This window comes from Pavona decussata, unplaced genomic scaffold, assembly GCF_977016875.1.
Source record: "Pavona decussata unplaced genomic scaffold, jaPavDecu1.1 SCAFFOLD_232, whole genome shotgun sequence".
Classification (NCBI taxonomy): Eukaryota; Metazoa; Cnidaria; class Anthozoa; order Scleractinia; family Agariciidae; genus Pavona; species Pavona decussata.
In genome coordinates, this window is record NW_028145637.1 from 1684187 (window position 1) to 1705441 (window position 21255).

The following is a 21255-nucleotide window of genomic DNA, read 5'->3' on the forward strand; positions in this document are numbered from 1 at the left end:
ATTCGTATCTTTCTGTATGTTCTTGTATTATAAATGCCCGGCTGTAAAAAAATGAAAAAAATTAACACATAAAAAATACATATCAGTAAAAACGCACAGGTATTTTTTGAGAGGAACCGAACTTGAACTGAACTGAACTGGAATTTATTAGGTGTTTAAATATATCACATGTACAATTTCCTGGCGCCGCTGATAGCAAAGTTAATCTAGGCGGGGCAGGATAAGAGGCTTATGACTATGCAGGAATAGCAGATCTTAGCAAGTGTTATTGAAACAGACAAAATGCCATCTCTTGTTGCACACTTCAGTATACGGGAACAGGAACGTCAAATATATTTCAGACCTTCGAGTTCCTATGACGTGTGAGATCGCGAACCAAACCTAATGACGCAGGATTTTATCAATAGGATGCTCGTTCAACCAAAACCGATAACAATCTAAATATACATTATACACTGTTATAACAGGCACCGTTCTTGAGCAAACGATCCCTCAAATATTAATGTCAAAACAAAACAGAGTTGACACAGCTAGCTCTAATGCTTTGAATGATTAACAGGTACTGCATGAGGAATGAAACGGTTATAAAGATATTGCAGTTTATTTAAAAACACGATAGGTGGTCAGGTCTTACGTCATTTGAATTGATTTATTGATAGCTGTTTTCTGGAATCTTTATTAAACTGTGCTTACAGTAATTTCTTCAACAGGAGTAATTGAAAAAATAAAAATTAAGACAAAACAAACAAACAATCTCTTACGAAACTCCGAATAAAAAGGGACACTTGCGTATATGATATTGAAAGGTGAATTAACATAACAATCGTCTGATATTGGCGTTTAAATCTGCAAATGGCACGCAAACGGTGTTTAACACCCACACAGTGATCGGCTAAGGGCACTAAAGCGATACTTTGAACTGAAATACAAAACCTTTGGACAGTTTGTGATAACTCAAACTGGAACGTTGACTGTGCAATTGAAGAAGTATAAGGATCAGTTAAGGGCGGTCTACAGGTGAGTTTAAAAACTTCATGTTCATCAAAGGCTAGGACAAGATATCACTCTAAAAACGCCACCTAACGCCATCACAGCCTTTTCTCCTTCATAGAATAGGTTCCTTGCTTCCCCAAAAAAAGGGAGAGGCAAAATAAACGCTTAAAAAGCCTGTTTACCTTTGTTTTCTAGTCTTTCCAATCGCCGATGACAGTTTAGACTCTGGCGTACTTTCGCAATTAGAACCGACTAAGTATTCATGATATCGTACAAATCTGACAGCCCTTTAGTGTAAGTACTCATCGTCATAGACGATATTCCGCAATACATAATGCGTATGAGCAATTATTTGATAAATTTGCAAAATCGAAACACAAGAAGACGAAAACGTCGAGTCGCACTTTCACGCATCGGTTGTTTGAGAGAAATCACATTCACTGATTTGCCTAGACGAGTAAAAGTTTTTCCTGAAGCGTGTTACGTCAGCATGGTGCCAGAATGAGTTTACTCACACATTCAACTCATTATCAAGAATTTCTGTCGTCAGCTGCGTTTATCTTTATAAAGCTGATTCCCTGCTTCCCTTAGAAAGGCTAAACAGGGAATCAACATCAAAGCATGCAAATGAAAGAGGTAACTGAGGAGTTTTGAACCAGTCAAGTGGCGCGGGCTTTGACGTGTTGGCATATCACTAAATAATTTTAAAATTACGAAACTTCATGTGTGTTATACTTTCTGACGCACCAATATTTTTGTATGTTAATTCAAATTATTATTCGGTGTTTGGCAAAAACAAATTCATGCCAGGTCAATAAAAGATTCATTATATGACTTGAGACATATATATCCATGATACGAGACATGCAATTGTTTTGTTTGGACAAAATTCTTTGCAGCCGATGTAAGACTATTCATCAGTGGATTAGATTAGCCGATATAATCGTGGAAAACTACACGTCCTAAGTTAACTAGTACAGTTTTACAACTGCTTAATGGATGTAAACGAAACGCAAAAGTTTATATTTTGGTTACAAATGCGCGAAGATTTGCGCCATTTCTACTGGTAGCACAGTGTCATAAATGATCAACAATAGGTGAAACTTTGGGAAGATTTTTCAAGTACGACAATTAAGGTGTAAGGTTGTAAATTGAAAACGTGAGCTTCTTCGTCGATCTTGCCGGTGAGTAAAGGACTTTTCAGAACTGCACTGCACATTAAGGTATCACAAGTTAGGATTCAAAATACTGAACAAGTGCAAGGAGGGAAAGCTGATTAATTTAGTACTGGAATTGCGAAACAGGTAGAAGGCTAGAAAGCTTCACAAAATCGATTCTCTACAAGTGTAAGATCGCATTTAAGAACGGTGCCTTCTTTCTCTACTGCGCATGCGTCGTGCGCATCACGCGATTGTCCGATAATTGTCCGAGAAACTCTGATTTCTTACATCACCATATGGTAAAAGAAGATCTTAGCATGGGCTTTAGAAATCGATAAAGAAAACTGGGGCCAGCCTCGCGTTGTTCAGAGATAATAAAGCCTCAAATACAGAAAAAGCAAACAAACAAAAGCAAAAACAAAAAAAAAAGAACAACAACAAGAAAAAGACAAAACCATATATTCACTTATTTTCTCGTAAGTACATGTAACTAGTATCAGTCTATAACCGCGCTTCAAAAAGAAAATCCCGAAAACTCGCGAGATTGTACCCTAAGTGCAGAAAAACTGCTGCGAGCCCTTCAGAACTATCACCTGTAAATCTTCCGAATTTGCGGCGGTTTTTTGCGTCCTTTTCAATGATTGCGATTATTCTTTTCAGTAAATGCAGGAACAAAGTTTCCTAGACATATGTGCATGAAAATATTAGATCTAATACCTGCAGCAGTTTTGTTTGCGGTTCCTTGCATTTTATTAGTGCATGAAGCTTAAGTGCATGAAGCACGAAGCAATCTCTCACGTGTTGTCTCCCTACAAGCAGTTCTCCCGGGAGAACTCGTGCCATCGAAAAAAATGTTTACGTGGTGAATAATATGTATCAGCAAACCTGTTTTTTGTACACTCCGTGACGAGTTTACTAACGAGCGTGACGGGTGTGCTATTATAAACATTTCCTGTTCATTAACTTTGCTGGGATTATTTATTAGGTCAGAGGCTCCCAGGGGATTTGGTGAACTGAACACTTCAAGGAAGACTAAAGGAAGCATTTACCTCAGACCGATCTTCAATGACAAGATTCGCGATAAACGAGCTGGGAAGATACGTGGTCATAGTAAGTAGAACTTTACTCTGCGATCCAGTCAAGGTATCTGAGGATATTTTCGTTTCTCGTGTACAGAAACCGATCGACTCCTGCCTATAAATTCCGTAGTTCACTTCACGCATGAAGACAACTAAATAATAATTCAGGTTGTTCTTAATCGTTGTCCTTAAGGCTATCCTTCTCCAAGCACACTCCGAAAACTGAGTGCTAGCTACGTTTGAGTTATTACAGATTATATTCGAAGTGGATGCCATCTTTTGTTATTTGTACAATTATGCAGATTCTGGTATGTGATGTGATTCTGGTATAGTGTATGCAAACAAAGAAACTGTCAAACCGTCAGAACTTGATTTTTCAATGTTCGTTCGTATGGCTTTCTCTCCATTGCTTTCCGTATCATTTCAATGCTGCTCGTTTTCAGTCTTTGAATCCATTTGTTATTTGGTTAATGAATTTTGTCAGTTGAAAGCGCTTTTATCCAAACATTATATTGATCGAGAGTTGATCACTAAATAAGCAACTGAATTTTTTTCAGTTGTTTTTATTCTTCCCTTCACTTACCTTTAAGTTTGTTGTTATGTTTGAGTTATAAACGTTTTCACTTTGAAGAAAACGAAATTACATGGTATCCCTGCAAGACAGTTCACAATTGAATTTTTTTTGACGCGTTGCCTTGGCTCATAAAGCAAACTGGTCTGATTCTGCTTTTTGACACATAAGCGTTGTTATGCTTTGTCTCGTTAAGTCGTTTACACTCGTGCTCGAGCTTATAAAATATCGCCAGTGAGAACCAGGATTCGTGACGTCCCCCGGCCAGCTTGGGATGTACCTTAAGAGTTATTTCTCAACAGCAAATTGATAGACTATTGAAACAATGTTCATGATACTTGGGAGGCTTCGAAAACATGGCCCAATGTTTGGGTAAGAACACGCACTGGTGCGAGCACTCGCTTGCCACCAATATGGCCTGAGTTCGATTCCCGGACTCTGCATCATATGTGGGTTGAGTTTGTTGTTGGTTCTCGTTTTTGCTCTGAGAGGCTTTTCTCCTGGTACAGTGTACTCCGGTTTCCCCCTTTCCTTAAAAACCCAACATTTCCAATTCGATTTGGATTATTGTAAAGCACTTTATTATCATGAGGCTCTATTAACTCGGGAGATTGCTCCAGCACTCCCGGCGGTGTTATTGACATTAAAGATAAATTGCCATTTTAAATTTTTTATTCAATTACACTCTTTTTTTTTTTATAAGAATATTGTTTTTCCGGCCCAGGCTGGATATTCTTATTTTTCTGCCGATGTTAGGCTGAAAATATTCTCGTGAATGTTCTTAAATTATAATGTATAGTCATGTCTTTTGTGCTGTATATATACTGCTGTATACCATACATATGTATTACATGTACCGTTCATCGAACTGTCATTAGCACCGATCATTTGGCTACAAAGAATTTTATACAGTTTAGTTAAAAACATATAATTCTATATTGTTTTTACAAATTTTCAACACACAAAATTGTATTCTTTTCAAAATCTCAGCCTCAGGTTTATTCTTAAAATATTCTTAAAATTTCGCGAATTTCAGCCTCGATATTCTTATAAAATAATTTGAGTGTAGTTAGCATTCTGTGACGACGTCGCTCCTCCAAACTGTTAGTCCTGTGTCACTTCTGTAATACTTATTTCAGTAGAAGTTTGAGTGATCGTACTCTCTCTATTTTCGAATGTTTCAAGAAAGAGCCTACAGGTACTATGCGGAACAAGTTGAACGCCTGAAACACTTCTTTCATCTGAAATGACTAATTACAGCCACTCGAAATTAGCGTAAGTGTGAAAATTCTGAAAACGACTTACCGCGCCGGTCTTGTGTCTTTTTTATCAATTGTTCATAGAAATCGATGAAAGCTCTCCTTTTTGATGTGTCAGTTAACAAGAAAAGTCAGTAGTTTATCGCACAGTACAAAAAAATGGAGGGGTTATGCGCTTCCGTTGCCATGGTAATAGCTGTTGCTTGGAAACTGATAAGAAAATTAACTTTGATCATATGTTGAAATTATAATGTAGTATGAAGGAGATCGAAGATTATCTTCTATGGAACTTTTTCATTCATCTGCGCTTTATTTTCACTGTTTTCAAACATAAATATCTTAAAGTCGGAGACACCCAGGTAAGCTCAATATACATTTAGAATGTTTTGCTATGAGGAGTGACCTTTTAAGAGAAAAAACAAAGTGACGAGTTTTATTTTGCCAGAGACATTGGTGAAAAATGCGGGAATGAAAAAAAAAAAAAAACCATAAAAATTGATTCATTATTTATTTGAAAATGCTTTTACAGATTTTTTTCTAATTTCGCCTACAAGTTATCTAGATTGAGTAGACGACGTCGATGACGTTTAACTGGACATATACTCAGTTTAAACTAATTGCGTTGTTTTCTCGGGACAAACACAGGCAAGTTAGAGACAAAAGTTGAAAACCGTTTATAAATGAAAAAAATTGTCAGCAATCATTGAAGTTGTACGTTTTTGGTGTGTCCTTGATTTCTACGGATTGATCACAGCAATCGATATTAATTGATATTAATCAAATAAATTTTGTCGATTTTGCCCGATTTCTCTAGGCGCACATACGTGCATACAATTAATATTTTGTTATGTTATTTTTGTGCTTATTTTTAGGGAGGGGGGATGATAGAATTGTAGTGACAGAATGAGCAGTGTGGGTTTTTTCCTACTGATTGTGTATTTTGCTTTGTAGATAGCATGGATGGGAATCAATATTTACTTGTTTGTCAGTGCTTTCATAACCCTGAATACGACCAAACCAAACTTCTACCTACGGATGATTGTCAAGGTAAATTACGACACTCTTCCAGTCGGTTATCATTAACTCCGTTCATCAGTGGGTGACAGCACAACTTATAGTGCTGTCAGATGAGTTGGTATTGGAATCTATTTGACTGTGAGCAAATGACTTTGCGCCGCCTAGTTGCCCCACTTTCAAGATGGCGATTACTTCTTCAATGCGGGACGGAAGTGGTAACTGTGTTTATCTCTTGCGTGCCAACTTGTTTGTACGAGAAAGCTCTGATATCCTGTGTAGATTTCAAGGCACGTAAGGTACAAAATAATTGTTTTATTTTTGTTTTCTTTAATTTGGTTATGACAGGACGGACTGGCTTTCGCTCGTGCCTCAGCAGCTGTTCTAAACTTCAACTGTATGCTGATTTTGTTGACAATGTGTAGAAATTTACTGTCATCCATCCGAGGTCTGGGGGTAAGTACATCTTCTTCCGTTCATAACAACAGCACAAAAAGTCAGTAAATAAATAAGTAGGGAAAAGACACTAAGTAGGTAACAAGTAAGTAGGTAAGAGTATCAACTCGAGCTCCGCTACCGATCGCTGCTTTCTTGTTTTTCCCAATGCATGAACACAAAGAATTCTGGTCGTTGTCTGTGATTGTCTAAAACGTTTATCATGTTACACAACCGCACACACAAAGGGACATCGCCATTCCTGCAAAGTTTTGTCCACGCAATATGGGCCACGAAGTGACATGTCGCAGGGACAAAATTTCCCTCAGATTCGTGTTGCACGAGACTTATTGTATGAGCCCGCATGGGGGGGGGAGGGGATGTCTCGCTGCAACATGTCCTCACAGCAGTTTATTTTGTGTCAACGCTGCGGTTTTGTCCCAGCTACATATCCCCTCAGTGTGTACATCACGTGACTTTTGTCGCTGCCACGTGTCCCTGCAACATGCCCTCTCGTGTTCCAGTAGTGTAGCAGCTCTCGTAAGCTTGTAATTGTTTTAAATGTGTAGCAACTCAGTGGGTTGGGATATTGTTTTGTTGTTTGTTCTATTGTTTTCTAAAAGGGTTGCAAGCTTGTTTGGCCACCTTTAGTTTGGACGTACACAATGAAATATGAATTAATAAGTCTTTATTCCATGGGTATTTCACGAACCAATGTTTTTATGCCAAGTTCAGGGCCACTAACTGCTTGACTTCATGTTACTGTCTTTGACGTGACCGCTAACACTGTGTTCGTACATTTCTTGCAGTGTGGCCATAACATCCTTCGTCTCCTTGACCATCATAAGACATTCCATAAATACATTGCTTACATGATCTGTCTTCAAACAGGTACATGAAAAACGTAAATACTTGGGCTGGTTGTATGCGAGCGATTCTGCATATGAAAAGTTTTATATACTCATGTGCGCCACAAAATATGTCAAGTTTTTATTTCACAAATCTCTTTGTTCTTTATAAATGTTTCAAAGTCAATCTGGAACCTACCCTTGCCTTTGTTGCCACGTTGTTGTCCTGTTATTATCCAAGAAAACAGACTTGTCATAAGCCAAAGATAAATACTTTTATCAACCGTTTAGTATTTAAATTCAAATTAGCCTTGTAATATATGTAATTGTTTTACGTTTCAGTTTTCGAACAAGTGCACAGAAACTTGTTTACGCTTTTCACGCGATCAAGTCAAAATTATCAAAAACCTAGCCAGGTCTTGCCAAGGAAACTTGCTTGTTTAAGACCTTTTCGGTTGGTCGGTCGGTCAGTCTCCATGTTTGTCAATCAACAGTCTGTCAGACGGACGGATCGTTCGGTCAGTCAGCCAGTGACTAGCCTAACGCAAAACATTTTTTCTTTCTCTTCTCGCCTAAATAAACACCTGTTTTACAGGCTAGTCAGTGACCGAAAGTGAAGTGTTGCTTGTTTGCGAGGGAAGGAAATCTTGGCAAACTCTTGATTAGGTTTCCATTGTCATGCCATTACAGATCGATCAGAAAGCTTTAAGGTGGCTCGAACCTATTTATTGGCGCGTTGGTAACATATTAAAGTAGCGGTTATTCGTAAGAAAGATTTAACCGATTTGTTTCCTTAATGGAAACTGTCTGAATTTTACGAAAATGCTATTTGTTTGTTGTCAGTGTAAAAGTATTTGAGATGTCAGATTATTTTTGAACCTTTTTTTGTAAACCAATGCCAATAATTTTGAAACCCGACGACAGATTTTTTTCAAATGATTCACAATGCTCTTTTTTTATAGCTGTAGGTTTCGGAAAAGTCGTGACCACTCAACTTGTTACACAAAATGTTGTTTACATTTACTCACAAAATGCTAAGCGAAAGACTTAAATTTCACCATAGTCCTATCCAAAGCTAAACGCCACCCAAAGCATTCTCGAAAGAAACTTAATAAATCGGGAACCTACAGCAAACACGGTCAGCGTTACTAGAAGGAGACCTTTGTGCTGCATACGACATAAAATTAAATATTTTGTATTATCTATCGCATATTTGTGCCTTTATTTTCCAAACGAACTTTGCCAAATTACAAACTGATAATGCATATATGGAAACGCCTTGTCAGCTTTCAGCATCGCATGTTCGTTTGCTGAGGGGAAAGAAGGCCGCTAAATCAAGTAACTGTAGCCATCCGCTTTTCAACTGCAATAAAAACCTTAATGCTGGAAAATATATGGAAGATTTCTAGCTTGTTGAGACATTCCTCACGGGCAATTTTCCCCTTGACTAAGCCGCTTTATTTTTCCTTAGGAAATGGACATTAAGGGCATTTCCAGGCATGCACTATTTTTAAATGGTGATCAGTCAGTCGGCCATTCAATCTGTGATTTAGTTGGCTGGCCAGTCGATTGGTCAGCCAGAGGCTCAAGGGATCAGTCTGTCAGTAGGTCAGGCAGCCAATGTGTCAGTTCGTCAGTCACCAAATCTTTAACGCAATCATTCTACGCTGATATTATGAATGGGGAACCAGTCAAAACTTTCATTTCAGCTATGGGTTGTCAATAATTGTCATGACTTACTTTACCGTCATTATACATGATAATTCAATGCATTGAGCGAGTAAAAGAAAATTAAATCACTTGTTTATTTCTGAATTTTTTTCTCTCCACAGTCATCCACATAGTGGCTCATATTTTTAATGTGGAGTTTTTTGTTGATTCACACAAGAGCAAAGATGAGCTAATCCAAAGACTGAACGCTTTCGAAGACATGGGCAACGATGCATATCTCAACCCCATACGGAATGGCAATACTGTAAGTAGAATTAAAAACAAACCCATTTGTGAATTCGATCGTCTAATAGGTGCTGCTGGAAGTGGATCACAGCTACAATCTTGAACAGTTGAAATGAAAAATTAAGACAGCCCCTCCCCCCATTTTTATGATGGAAAATGGAGGTTTGAGCGTAATGTCAATTGATAATTGAGATAATTGTCTTTACTATGGTAGGTGGCAGTGGTCGAGCTGTGGAAATTAGGTAAGTGTTTTTAAAATAGTATCAAATACTTACGCGTTACAACTAACCTTTAATTAGCACAAAGATTAAAAAAAAAGTATTTTTAGGACGATATAGTCTGGGTAGAAAAACATTCATAATCCCTTAAGGCGCAATCTTGCTAAGTAACTTTTTAAGAAAGAAGGAAAAAGAACGAAGAGAAACGGAAATAAATTAATGAGCAAATAATTAAAATGACATCTAATTCAATAACACACTTGCCAAAGAAGAATTAAAATGCCACAAACTCAAACCTTGGACAAAACCAGCTTGCTGAGAAAAAAGCGAATTGTGCGCGGACATTTTCATCTCCCTAGAAAACACCAACCGGAGAGTATTTTTTTGTCAAAATAATTAACTAGGTTTTGTACATGTACCGTAAGTGATTAATGCTGGCCTTTTAATGTGAAATGAAATGAAATAAAATGTTCCAATCAGTAAAAAAAAAAACTCTCCCCTCCACCTCATTCAATGTTTGTCTGACGTTGGGACGATTACCCAAACTTTTTTTCTCGCGGCGGAACAATACTGATAAAGGGGAGGGAAGTGGTACTGAGTTGTTGATGTATTAATGAAGGGGTGAAATTTGTAGGTCCACGAGAAGTTTCTCAACAGTTTTGTATAAGATTGTAAATCTAACTCAAAAGCTTAGTTGAAATGTAAGAATTGTTTAAATAAAAAATGAAACATAAATGAGGCATATTGTTCTAGGCCGTCTGTTAATAGTAGAACTCCATAAAACTGTTTTTGTTCCACTTTTAAATAATTGCAGCGTGGTAGCTTTCATCTAATTATATATTTTTCCAGATAGTCTATATACCTCTTAGACGTTTTGGTGTGTAGTATCGCTGTATATTTTCACGACTAGCTGTGATGCGAGGGCTCGTCAAAACTAGAAACAACGAGTCGCTATGTAATGAATCACCGAGTCCGATTTTGATGTAATGTGATATGCTTTCAGCTGCTGGTATAACAGGAGCCGTGATCACTCTTAGCCTTATTTTGATGGTATGTATAAAAGGAGCTCATGGTATTTATTCTTCCCTTAGTCCGTCGTTCCATCCATCCAGCCATTACATTTTGCTTACCTACTTAACTGGACCAATAAACAAAATCGATTTTTAATAAATATGTTAGCTGGGTGAGCCGCATAAAGTAAAAGAAACCAATTACTTCCGTTTTTCCTTCCTTCCTTCCTTCCTTCCTTCCTTCCTTCCTTCCTTCCTTCCTTCCTTCCTTCCTTCCTTCCTTCCTTCCTTCCTTCCTTCCTTCCTTCCTTTCTTCCTTCCTTCCTTCCTTCCTTCCTTCCTTCCTTCCTTCCTTCCTTCCTTCCTTCTTTCTTTCCTTCTTTCCTTCCTTCCTTCCTTCCTTCTTTCCTTCCTTCCTTCCTTCCTTTCTTCCTTCCTTCCTTCCTTCCTTCCTTCCTTCCTTCCTTCCTTCCTTCCTTCCTTCCTTCCTTCCTTCCTTCCTTCCCAGTAAAGGGCTTTAAATATTGTAATCATGGCATATGCGTGTCAGGATACCTCGGACTAGCAAGTTATACAGCATAATTTATTATTATTGTTATTACACATCGTGAAGTCTAAGAATGGATGGATTCATGCATTTATGATGGAGGTAATTAATTAAACCGGCCGCGTGAAAACTAGTGTGAATCATAGCTAAGCGATTTTGATTAGAGTAAAAATAAAATTCTTTGAAACATTTTGGAAACGTGAGATCCTTTTTATAGGCATTCAACGTAATAATTTTTATTATACACGGAAACTAACGTAGAAATATTTTGCTCTTTCGTCAGCTTTCTTCCTCCACGGAACTCATAAGGTACGCCATTCCTGTTAGTTTCATCTTCAGCTTGCTTTCACCTCACAAGAATGACGTATTCTCTCTTGTTTGTTTGTTTGTTTTTCTTCTCTAGGAGGTCATACTTTGAGGTTTTCTGGTATAACCATCATCTGTTTGTCATTTTTTTCGCTGGTCTTATTATTCACGGAATACAGTAAGTTGGCAAACAATTTTTTTTACCTATTCCTTTGACTATTTTTCGAGAACTGTGGAACCGTTTAAAAGTTTCTTTGCAAGGTGAAAGAATAGTTTTGGTATTGCTTTTATGGGCGCAGTTTTCAGTGTACAGCACCCGAACTGATATCGACCCCAAGAGTAAATTGTTTCCACACAACCCCAAAATAATGACTAACGAATTTTCGGAACGAAAAGGTGTTGTTAACGGTTCAGTGCTCGATGCCGAAATCCGCCCGTTTTAAAAATACTTTTATAGCCTGCGAGAGCGTCGTCCGGTTGTTTAAGATATTGTTCGCCTCAGTGAATTAAGCGAATGCCGAACACTGTCGCGAGCCTTTTTTACCAATAGGTAGACAGGCAATGCACGTGTTTCATAATTTTTATTTTGTCGTCCCGCTCTTTCAATGTCCAGACAAAAAAACATAAGCACGGAAACAGTTGGATATTACGAGGAACTAGAAATCTGCAAATGGTTTCTTTGACCGTCTTAAACCAGCTTAATATGATGAAGCGCTTTTTACCTAGTAATTCATGTGATCAATCAATACGTTTATTCCCTTTATGTTTGCAGGGGTGTGGTCCGAAAACAGTCGAATGTGGATGAACATGATCCTGAAGTATGCTCTAAAAACGTAACCTCATGGGGACAAGAAGGTTCATGCAAAGTCCAGCCTAAGTTTGTTCCTTTTGGAATGAATGTAAGTCCAGCCTCATACTTGCATAGCTGTAGAACAAGTGTGTATTTGGCGTTTTAATTAGTGTTAGTATATTATTAATCATTCTCATTGTAATAAATGTTCTCCTACAACCATTCATATTACAAGTTCAAGTTATGAAATCAGCAACACATTCAACTCTCTTCTTGGGTGTCAAATCATGTTTTGTTTTCCTTACAGACCTGGAAATGGGTTATTGGACCTGTCATCTTGTACATCATTGAAAGACTTATCAGGGTTTATCGTTCATTCCAGCAAGTTAAAATCTTAAAGGTGAGATTTTGTTGTGAGACGAAATTGATTACATTACTCAGTCCTTTGTTTGAGAAAATAAGTAGAAAATAATTAATGAACTTTGAATTTTTTAGCGAATACGGCCCATTTTGAACTGCTTCGTTATTATATGGACAAAGTTATCTTACAGGTTGAATCCCTTTTGGCGGCATGTTGTCTCTCTTTTATATTTTTATTATGCAATATGTTGATCGTCTTTCGTTATCACCAGCAATTAAATTGACACTAGCTGATTGATTCTTAAAGGGAAAATAAACTTCACTAATAACATTTGCCGAAGTTACAGAAAAAACAGAAAAAAATCGAATTTTTTTCTCCGTTTGAGTTTTGACAACTTTTAGACCATCAACTCTCAAAGTCCAATTTTTTACAATGAAAAATTACATGTAGCACTTGTGTTGATTAAGCTATTTTGATATCAAGTCGACTTAAATGCATGCGAACTGAGGGGAAATCTTTAGTTTGTAATATAGGAATTTAACGCGAACGAGGACCCTACATTTCCAAATGAAGGAAATTATTTGTGTGGTTTTTCAGCTGATTTGCTGCGGATTTTGCTAGTTTTTCTGGGACCACAATAGGCCATTTTACAGTTGTGTGCTAAGTGACCTGGCCTTGGATTGTAAGCGAGGCTGGGGGTGACCTTGTCTTGATACAAACCTCTTTGCTTTTCATATGTAGATCATGCTGTTCTTATGCTAACTAGTTGCATGAAAATGTGAAAAGCAGTGAGGTCTGTATCAAAACAAGGTCAACCGCAGCCTCGCTTCCAATCCAAGGCCAAGTCACTAAGCACACAATTGTAAAATGGCATATTACACTAGACGCCGTTGATATGCCATGCCGTTTAAAGTGGATTTAAGTGACTACCCTCCTAAACTTCTACCACAATTCGCACGCTATATAAGTAGCCGCGATCACCTTTAGTGATGTTCGATTTGGATTTATATATCAATGAGCAAACACGCGTACATAAAGAACTAGTTTTTGGGCAAAAAACCTCTGCTAAGCCAGAGGGTCTCAAGGGAGTTAACCGTCAGCCGTCAAACACGGTAAAATTTAACCAGCGCCCCATTGAGACCCTCATTAAGGTGGTGACTGATACATTGCCTGTTGCCTGCGCAGGTTGTTAATCATCCTTCAAAAGTTATGGAAATCCAAATGAAAAAAGCTGGTTTCCATCACGACGCTGGACAGGTATGATATCCATTGATTTCAGATTCCCAACTTATTTATCTGGTTTTCCTTTTTGGTTTTCTTTTTGTTCTCAATCTCTAACCTTTTCCTATTTCTTAACTTCAGTATATATTTCTCAAGTGCCCCAAGCTGTCACATTTAGAGTGGCACCCATTTACCTTAACATCGGTAAGAAGATACTGGCAAGCCACTATTAGTATATACTATATGTATACAGTAAATATATAATTTGAGTTTAAATCACAGGTAATCATGCTGGAACTGCATTGTATGGTGATGGTTAACAACTGTTAGTTTGATCAGTTTTTAAAAGTTTTGAAAACTTTCTTAATTTTTTAGATAAGATCAGTGAGAAGCACTAACAGCAACTGATATGCGGGTCAATTTGTTTCTATTATCCGACTGGTTTCTTCTAGTTACTAAGACTTCTCCTGGGAATTAAACAAGATAAACGAGGAAACGTATTTATACCTAACGTTCACAGTAAAACACACGTTCCTTTTTGGATGTGAACAGCATAGACGCCACAAGAAATACGCACAGGACGTAAAACTGTGAGCCCCAAAAGAAATACGCACAGGATTGTTCTGATTAATCTGCTTAAATTGGTGTGTAGTGAAGTTTTGGGACTCGAGGTTTTACGTCCTAAGCGTATTTCTTGTGGTGTTTTTGCTGTTCAAACCCAAAAGGGAACGTGAGTTTTACTGTGAGTTTTGTTTTTGGTTTTTGGGTATATATCGCGAGGTTGTCCTAACGTTCCAGAAAATCGGAACAACCGGAAAATTGCGTTGTATTTGGGCATTCCTACTCCATGGCCATTCCATTCAAACGAACGAAAATTTAGCCGAATGGAAAGAGCCCAAGATCTTTATATTTCAAAATATTATTCTCTAGAAAATTAGATGGGCATTGTAAAATGATATTTTACTATTGCGGTGCGTCCATTTTTAGCAGCTTAACTGTTAACGTCGAGGATTTTCTTCCCAAGGACAGAACGTTAGAAACATTAGAACGTTTTATTAATAGAACTTTCCTTCCGCCTCCCCCTTTTAGCATTTCCGCTTGGTCTGTTAGTTTCGTTACAGTAGTCGTTATTTTTAGTTTTTGTAGTTTTTCATTTGGGCCTCCATTGATAGTAGTCCCATTACCCTGTCTAAACATTGATTATTATTTATTACCAACAAACGCCAAGTGTTCATGTCCCTGTTTGAGTAATTTCACCGACTAATAAGTTTTTCTGTTGGATCATTGCTATCCATTTCAACGCTGCAGCACCTCATTAAGAGAAGTGTGTTGCATTATTTAACATGAAAAAATTTTCATGAATAAAGAAAACTCCAATTTTGTTCGTATATAAATTAAGAAACTAATATACCAGTGAAATGGAAAAAGGGGACTGACCGTGTTCCAGATTGTTCCAAGTTGTTGCAGGGCATCGAACATAAAAATTATGGTTAGGGCCGTGTTGTAATGAAGATTGTAAAGCTGTCACTGTTCTTGTAAGATGAAGCAATAACTTACTGCTACTTATTTGTTGAGTCTTATTTTAAGGTTTGGAGGCTTTATTTGTTGTCGAAATTGCTTAAATAAACAGCCACGAAATTTGATTTCCCTAATTTACCGGCGAAAACTAGTGAGATGAAAAACGTCTTCTTTAAGAGGCTCTTTGAAGAAGCCATTGTACTTAAATTTATTCTTGAAATGAATACCGACAATTATTTTCATGTATATTTCAGGCTCCTGAGGACGACTTTTTTTCTGTCCATATTCGTATCGCTGGAGATTGGACAGGTGAGATTGTTTAATGACCAACACTCTTCTTGCAACACCAAACCAATGTCAGTGTTTTTGTTTTGTTTGTATCGCCAGGCGGACTCGCCAAGCTTTGTAGCGGAGATGGAAAAGAAACCAGAAGCCTTGCTGATATGCCGAGGTTGGTCATATTCAGTCTGCCATAGCTTCCCACGCATTTGTTTTTAGGGGACTCGTATTGGAGGAGATTATACGAGTCCCCTAAAAACAATTAAGTTTGTATGATATGTCTAACGGCGATACGATCTGTCACAACTACATCATGATTGTAATCACCCGTTTGAAGCAAACGATCCAGGCAGGTGTAGGAAGGCGTGTATATTCTCGTCTATGCTGCTGTACTATACCATAATAAGGGTGGCTAATGTTACTTTTTGATCGGTAGGCTTGCTGTCGACGGACCCTTCGGAACGGCAAGCTCGGTAAGTTTTATGTAGCTTGTACGTCATGCAGGCGTATTTATTGTTTAACACTCCTGGACATTTCCTTGTCTGTATAAGCTTCCTTTGTGGTTTTTAGCAAAAAAAAACAAAAAACAAAACAAAACAAAACAAAACAAAAGTAAAGATTTAAGGTTTCTATGTTCAAAACAAAACAAAAACCTCATTTGCGTGTTGGCCTCTCTCAACAGTACTCCTTGGGCAACATAATATTTCTTTGCCTGGAATACGCTAAGAAGTTGCTGCCTACACATGAACGAGCAATTATAAACCCAGCGCTAAACTAAAAGAAAAGTGTCTACATTGCCAAGGGTTGCTTAAGCGTCAAGTACGAGACAAACGTGGCTTTTGTCTATCAAAGAAAAAGACTTCTCTGTCTCATATTGTTTAGTCTGCCCGTTATATACTTTCACTACTAGGTTGCATAGCTGTTGGGTATGTTGAAACCATCTTCTGGTGCCTTCACCGCTCAAACCGTTTGACAGTAATGTGCGTTACCGATTATTAAACTTGTAAGAACTAAGAGAAATGCTATTTTAAGAAGGTTTAAAACATTGTTTCCTAAGGTCTTTGTAAGACTATGCATAATTTATCTAGTTGTCAAATTTATTTAGTTGGAACATTGTCACCATACGACATTAGGGAGACATATATATAACGTATTGTTTGATCTGTGCATAGGACGTTTTCAAGTATCCTGTATGTATGTGCATCGGAGCAGGTATTGGTGTGACGCCTTTTGCGTCAGTACTGAAGTCCATATGGTAAGGCCCATGTCTGCACAACTTCAATTTAAATCAGAATGAAAGACTCCTATGAGTCAATACTTATGCGAACTGTCCATTCTCAAGAGATTTAATTTTCAATATGAAAACTGCTTCTAAATGAATATGATTATATTCATTTATTCATCGCTCACGGGTATATTACGAACTCACAATATGACCAGCTCCCAGTTGGCTTGATAGCTCAGTTGGTAGAGCACTGCACCGGCATCACACAGGTCATGGGTTCGAAACCCGTTCAAATCTGAATTTCTTTCAGGCTTTCCTTTCGCAACTGCTTCAGTAGCGCAAATAACTGCGAGGATCTTTCTTCTATTTAAAACTGCTTTAAGTGAGTCCATTTTCCCGAATTGATTAAAAACTAACAGTTTAAGGTGATTTGTCGGCTACAACCCATACTTCAGGATGTACACAACGTCTGGACGCTGTAGAGTACAGTGATAGATAATGTAAGATCAGCCACAGATTTATGTGCACCCTTCGCACATTGTCTGTCGATTTTTCTAAATCATTTTAGAGTGAATATCTGCGGGTTTGTGTTATTTGCTTGTGTGGACTTTTTTTCTAGGTATCAGCATAACCAGAACAATGTCAACCCGGTGGTGAAAAAAGTGTATTTCTTTTGGATCTGTCCTGACACTAATGCGTTTGAGTGGTTTACAGACCTGCTGCAGTACCTAGAGGACAGGGTCAGTTTTTGTTGCTATAAAATGCATTCTTTCATGAGCACAGCGCGGTTTTTATTTGAGAACTAAAGCTGTCTACAGCAGGCAATATCAATTCCATCCAAAAGAGTTAAAAGAACGACACTAAAAACAAACTACAGCTAATGAATGAATTTTTTTCATTTTCCATTCTACCTCTGTGCAAATCGGAAAGAGGAAGTTTCAGTTGGATATATTTTTTTGCTCGACTTGAAATTTCATCCAAGGATATATACTTGATAAATTAAGGAGCTTTAGTCTATTACCGTTTTTGTTCGATTAACCGCCCTGGGCGCTCACTTAATTTTGGGCCCATAAGGGTGGGCGCTTACTATTTTCCCAACATTTTTTAGAGAATAACAAAACAAGGGATACCACTATCATTTCGCTCCAACAAGACAAGACAAAGTGCAAAATCTAACATAAATAATATAACAGTTCATTGACTACCGTATATAAAACCAATTTTAGAACACAACTGACGCTCCTCTTACTTCACGCTGGACTAGTACAGATGCTTTTTGTTGGGAAAGGGGGGGGGGGGGGGAGGGTTGGGCGCTTATTCGAGGGTGGGCGCTTATTAACTTTTTGGGCTTTCACGGTGGGCGCTTGTTCGAAGGTGGGCGGTTAATCGAATAAATACGGAAAATTATATTGGCGGTATAGAGTTCACTGTACAAAGGATACAATACGATGCCAGATGTTGCTAACTATACAGAAACAATAAATAAGAATATACACCTTGAAAACAAGGTCTTCAAGAGAGCCTATGAATGCCAGAGTTTAGCCGTCAAAATACTTTCAGGTTACACATGGGCGATCGGTACTCGTGTAAAGCTCTTTGCACTTTTAATATGGGCTGAGGTTCCCGGATCTAAGCCTTCCGGGAAAATTATTCAAAAAAGATTAGGTGTACTGTTAAGAAAGAAAGTTCTTGCACCTGATCTTCATTCCAAATTCTGTTTGTTTGGTCATAGATGGTGGCTACAGGAAATGGAGACTTTTTGGAGTACAACATTTACCTTACCAGAGGATGGGGCCCCAATATGGTACGTTTAATAAGGGTAGCTTATGCACCAGACGGCGTTACAAATTCTAAGGATCTGTAAATAAACTAAACAGTGACAGTGCAAACGAACAGCTCCCTGACTTATCACATAGTTTGTTTGAATGCGAATTTATCTTCTCTTGACTTTGCTGATCAGTTTTTCAAAATACACTCTCCTTTGTACTCTCCGAGTATTTCTTGTATGTTATTTTGTTTCATTCGTCTCTTATGCGTTGCTTCAACAGGCACGCGCTATTGTACTGCACGAAGATGAGGAAGAAGACATAATTACGGGCTGCAGGCAAAAGACTCGCTATGGGAGACCTGAGTGGAATAACATTTTCAGCAGCATCGCTAGATCCCATCCCAGGTTAGTAACATCAGATTTGCAAGTTGTAGTCGTGGGAAAGAGACCATGTGTACTTCCAGTGCGTATAGGGTCATTTGTTCTGTATAGCAGATGTACGTAATGGTCGGGTGAAAGAAATGTCGTCACGGTATAATTCAGGAAGCGTAAAAAGTCGCAGGAGGAGGAAGGGTGGAGTAAGGGTAAAATGGAAATTTTGAACACATAGCAAGGCTCCTGGTGAATTTTGTAGCTCCTAAAGCCGTGCTTTAGTTTTCCTATTAGTTTTTGTTTTCCGCTAGATGCCCGGAATGTGCTAAGAACACAAATGTGCAGACGAAATGAAGTGGAATTGAATTAAATGTTTTACATAGGATTTGTAGTGGCTTATCCTCAACTTGGGAGTTATAAGCCAATTAGCGTTATGACGAATTTTTGAAGTTTGTTCCGTTAGGTCTGATTAAAATAGTCACTCACCCAAAAAGTTATTTTAACAATGAAACAGGGGTCTCTCTCACTTATTTGGAGACGTTAAAGAACCACTGAGGGCGTAACTAGCTCTGACAACGTTTTCATTGCCAGCATGTGGGCGGGTTGGCAAGTTTTCCGAGTGTTGGAAAAACAGAAAAACACGTAAACGTAAAATACTTCGTTACCAAGTCTACTTCACGGCAATGTTGGATTTCTTTGTTTTAATTGCAGAACGAACATTGGTGTATTTTTCTGTGGACCCGCCGTCCTGTCCCATCAACTCCACAAGGCAGCGAATGAACACAGCAGCGATGTCGAGGGCGTCAAGTTTTTCTACAACAAAGAAAACTTCTGAACTGAAAACGCACACGCTTTTACTGCTTTTCATTCGAGGGAAAAAAAAACGCTGTGGCAAAACTAAATACCAATAGTTAAGATTTTTTTTAGTTTTCCGTAGAAATACCGTATTTCTCTGTGCTCCCTCTTGGGGAGAGTGGCAGCGGGTGATCTTTAGGATTACTAAATAACTTGTTAAATTAAGCGTTTTCGCATTTTGTTAAAATTTTGTTTTGTAAAAGTCCCTCTCAGCATTGTGATTGAAATGTCTGAAATACTAGTGGCTTGATCTAAGAAAAACTATTTAAGATGCATTGTATTATATAATTTATTTTTTTCATCGTAGAACGCTGCAAATAGCAACTTTCTGAAGCTGCAAGTTTCAAAGTTTGCTGGACCCTCTTAAACACTCATGGTCTCCGTCCCGATACGCAAACCCCTTCACCTCTTTCCACCCTAGGGAGCTTGTTTGCATTTTTTAATCATTTTTCTAACTGGAGTTGATAATAAACAAACTGTTTAATACGTTTTAGACGGGCGGTTTACAGCTATTTTAATTAACATTGCCCCAGACGTCCTTTCCAAGAAGTAAATACTTTAATAAGTAATGCTTGTTATGGCCCGAATTGTACACAACAATTCCACATGAGTATTTTTTCAAGGAATTAACATTTAAGAAATTATAATTATACTGCCAGTTACGGTCCTACTTATATAATTATGTTAAAAATAATACTAATAATAATTGCTAATACTGTCTTATGCTTATAATGATACTAACGCTACTTCCGACTATGTTTCTAAATTATGCTGGTGAAAAAAGCGAGATTATGAATCGCGTCCATGTCAAACGGGAAACGCGAGATTCGCGTTTATGTTTTCTTGGAAAATTTTTTTTGATGAGATCAGTGCAAACTAATTCTGGCCTTTGGTGCTAACAAAAAACTACTCAATTTACTGAGGAACAGAAAAAAGCGAGCGGCAAATGTAAAATAAACATGGTCACGTGGTCATTTCCCCGTTTGCCGTAAACATAACTCTCTAGCATTTTAACATTATTTTATATATTGTTTTTATATAAATTGTTAGCTTATGCTTATAATGTTGCAACGTTGAATAATGCTAATACAAAAACAAACGTTCATAACAATGCCAACGCTAATGCTGATAATGACACTAACGGTTGGTTTAAACGTAATGGATTCATTCGCACATCATGTGCATGTGAAGTGATTTGGGTCAATTCTGACTATTCAGAATATACAGAATATTTGTTCCCAAAAGAACGCAATTCATCTTATTCTGAGCAGACTGTATTCCATTCACTCTGTTATCAGGGGCAGAATAAACGGAAAACAGAATAGATCCCAAATGAACATGAATGCCGTCTAGTCCGAGTGTTATAGTCCAAAAAGAAACTGGGAAAACCTACTTGGGGTTAAAGGGGCAGTGTCATGACGTCTATACAAGGTTTTCGGGTCACAACTGGCTCAATTCAAATTTGTCCCA

At 37.9% G+C, this 21255-nt stretch overlaps 1 protein-coding gene across 1 annotated transcript; it reads left to right on the forward strand.

Annotated features, from left to right (window-relative positions):
• Positions 1-872: 872 nt before the first annotated feature.
• LOC146458692 (NADPH oxidase 2-like) lies at positions 873-20274 on the forward strand. Its single transcript, XM_085090503.1, has 22 exons — positions 873-1017; positions 3139-3263; positions 6014-6109; positions 6425-6532; positions 7321-7402; positions 9192-9334; positions 9530-9557; positions 10537-10583; positions 11374-11399; positions 11494-11574; positions 12169-12295; positions 12494-12586; positions 13733-13804; positions 13910-13972; positions 15541-15595; positions 15674-15737; positions 16002-16038; positions 16738-16820; positions 17410-17530; positions 18523-18594; positions 18839-18963; positions 19642-20274. The coding sequence occupies exons 2-22, from the start codon at positions 3219-3221 to the stop codon at positions 19763-19765; spliced, it is 1692 nt and encodes a 563-aa protein (XP_084946629.1). The 5' UTR covers positions 873-1017; positions 3139-3218; the 3' UTR covers positions 19766-20274.
• The last annotated feature ends 981 nt before the right edge of the window (positions 20275-21255 follow it).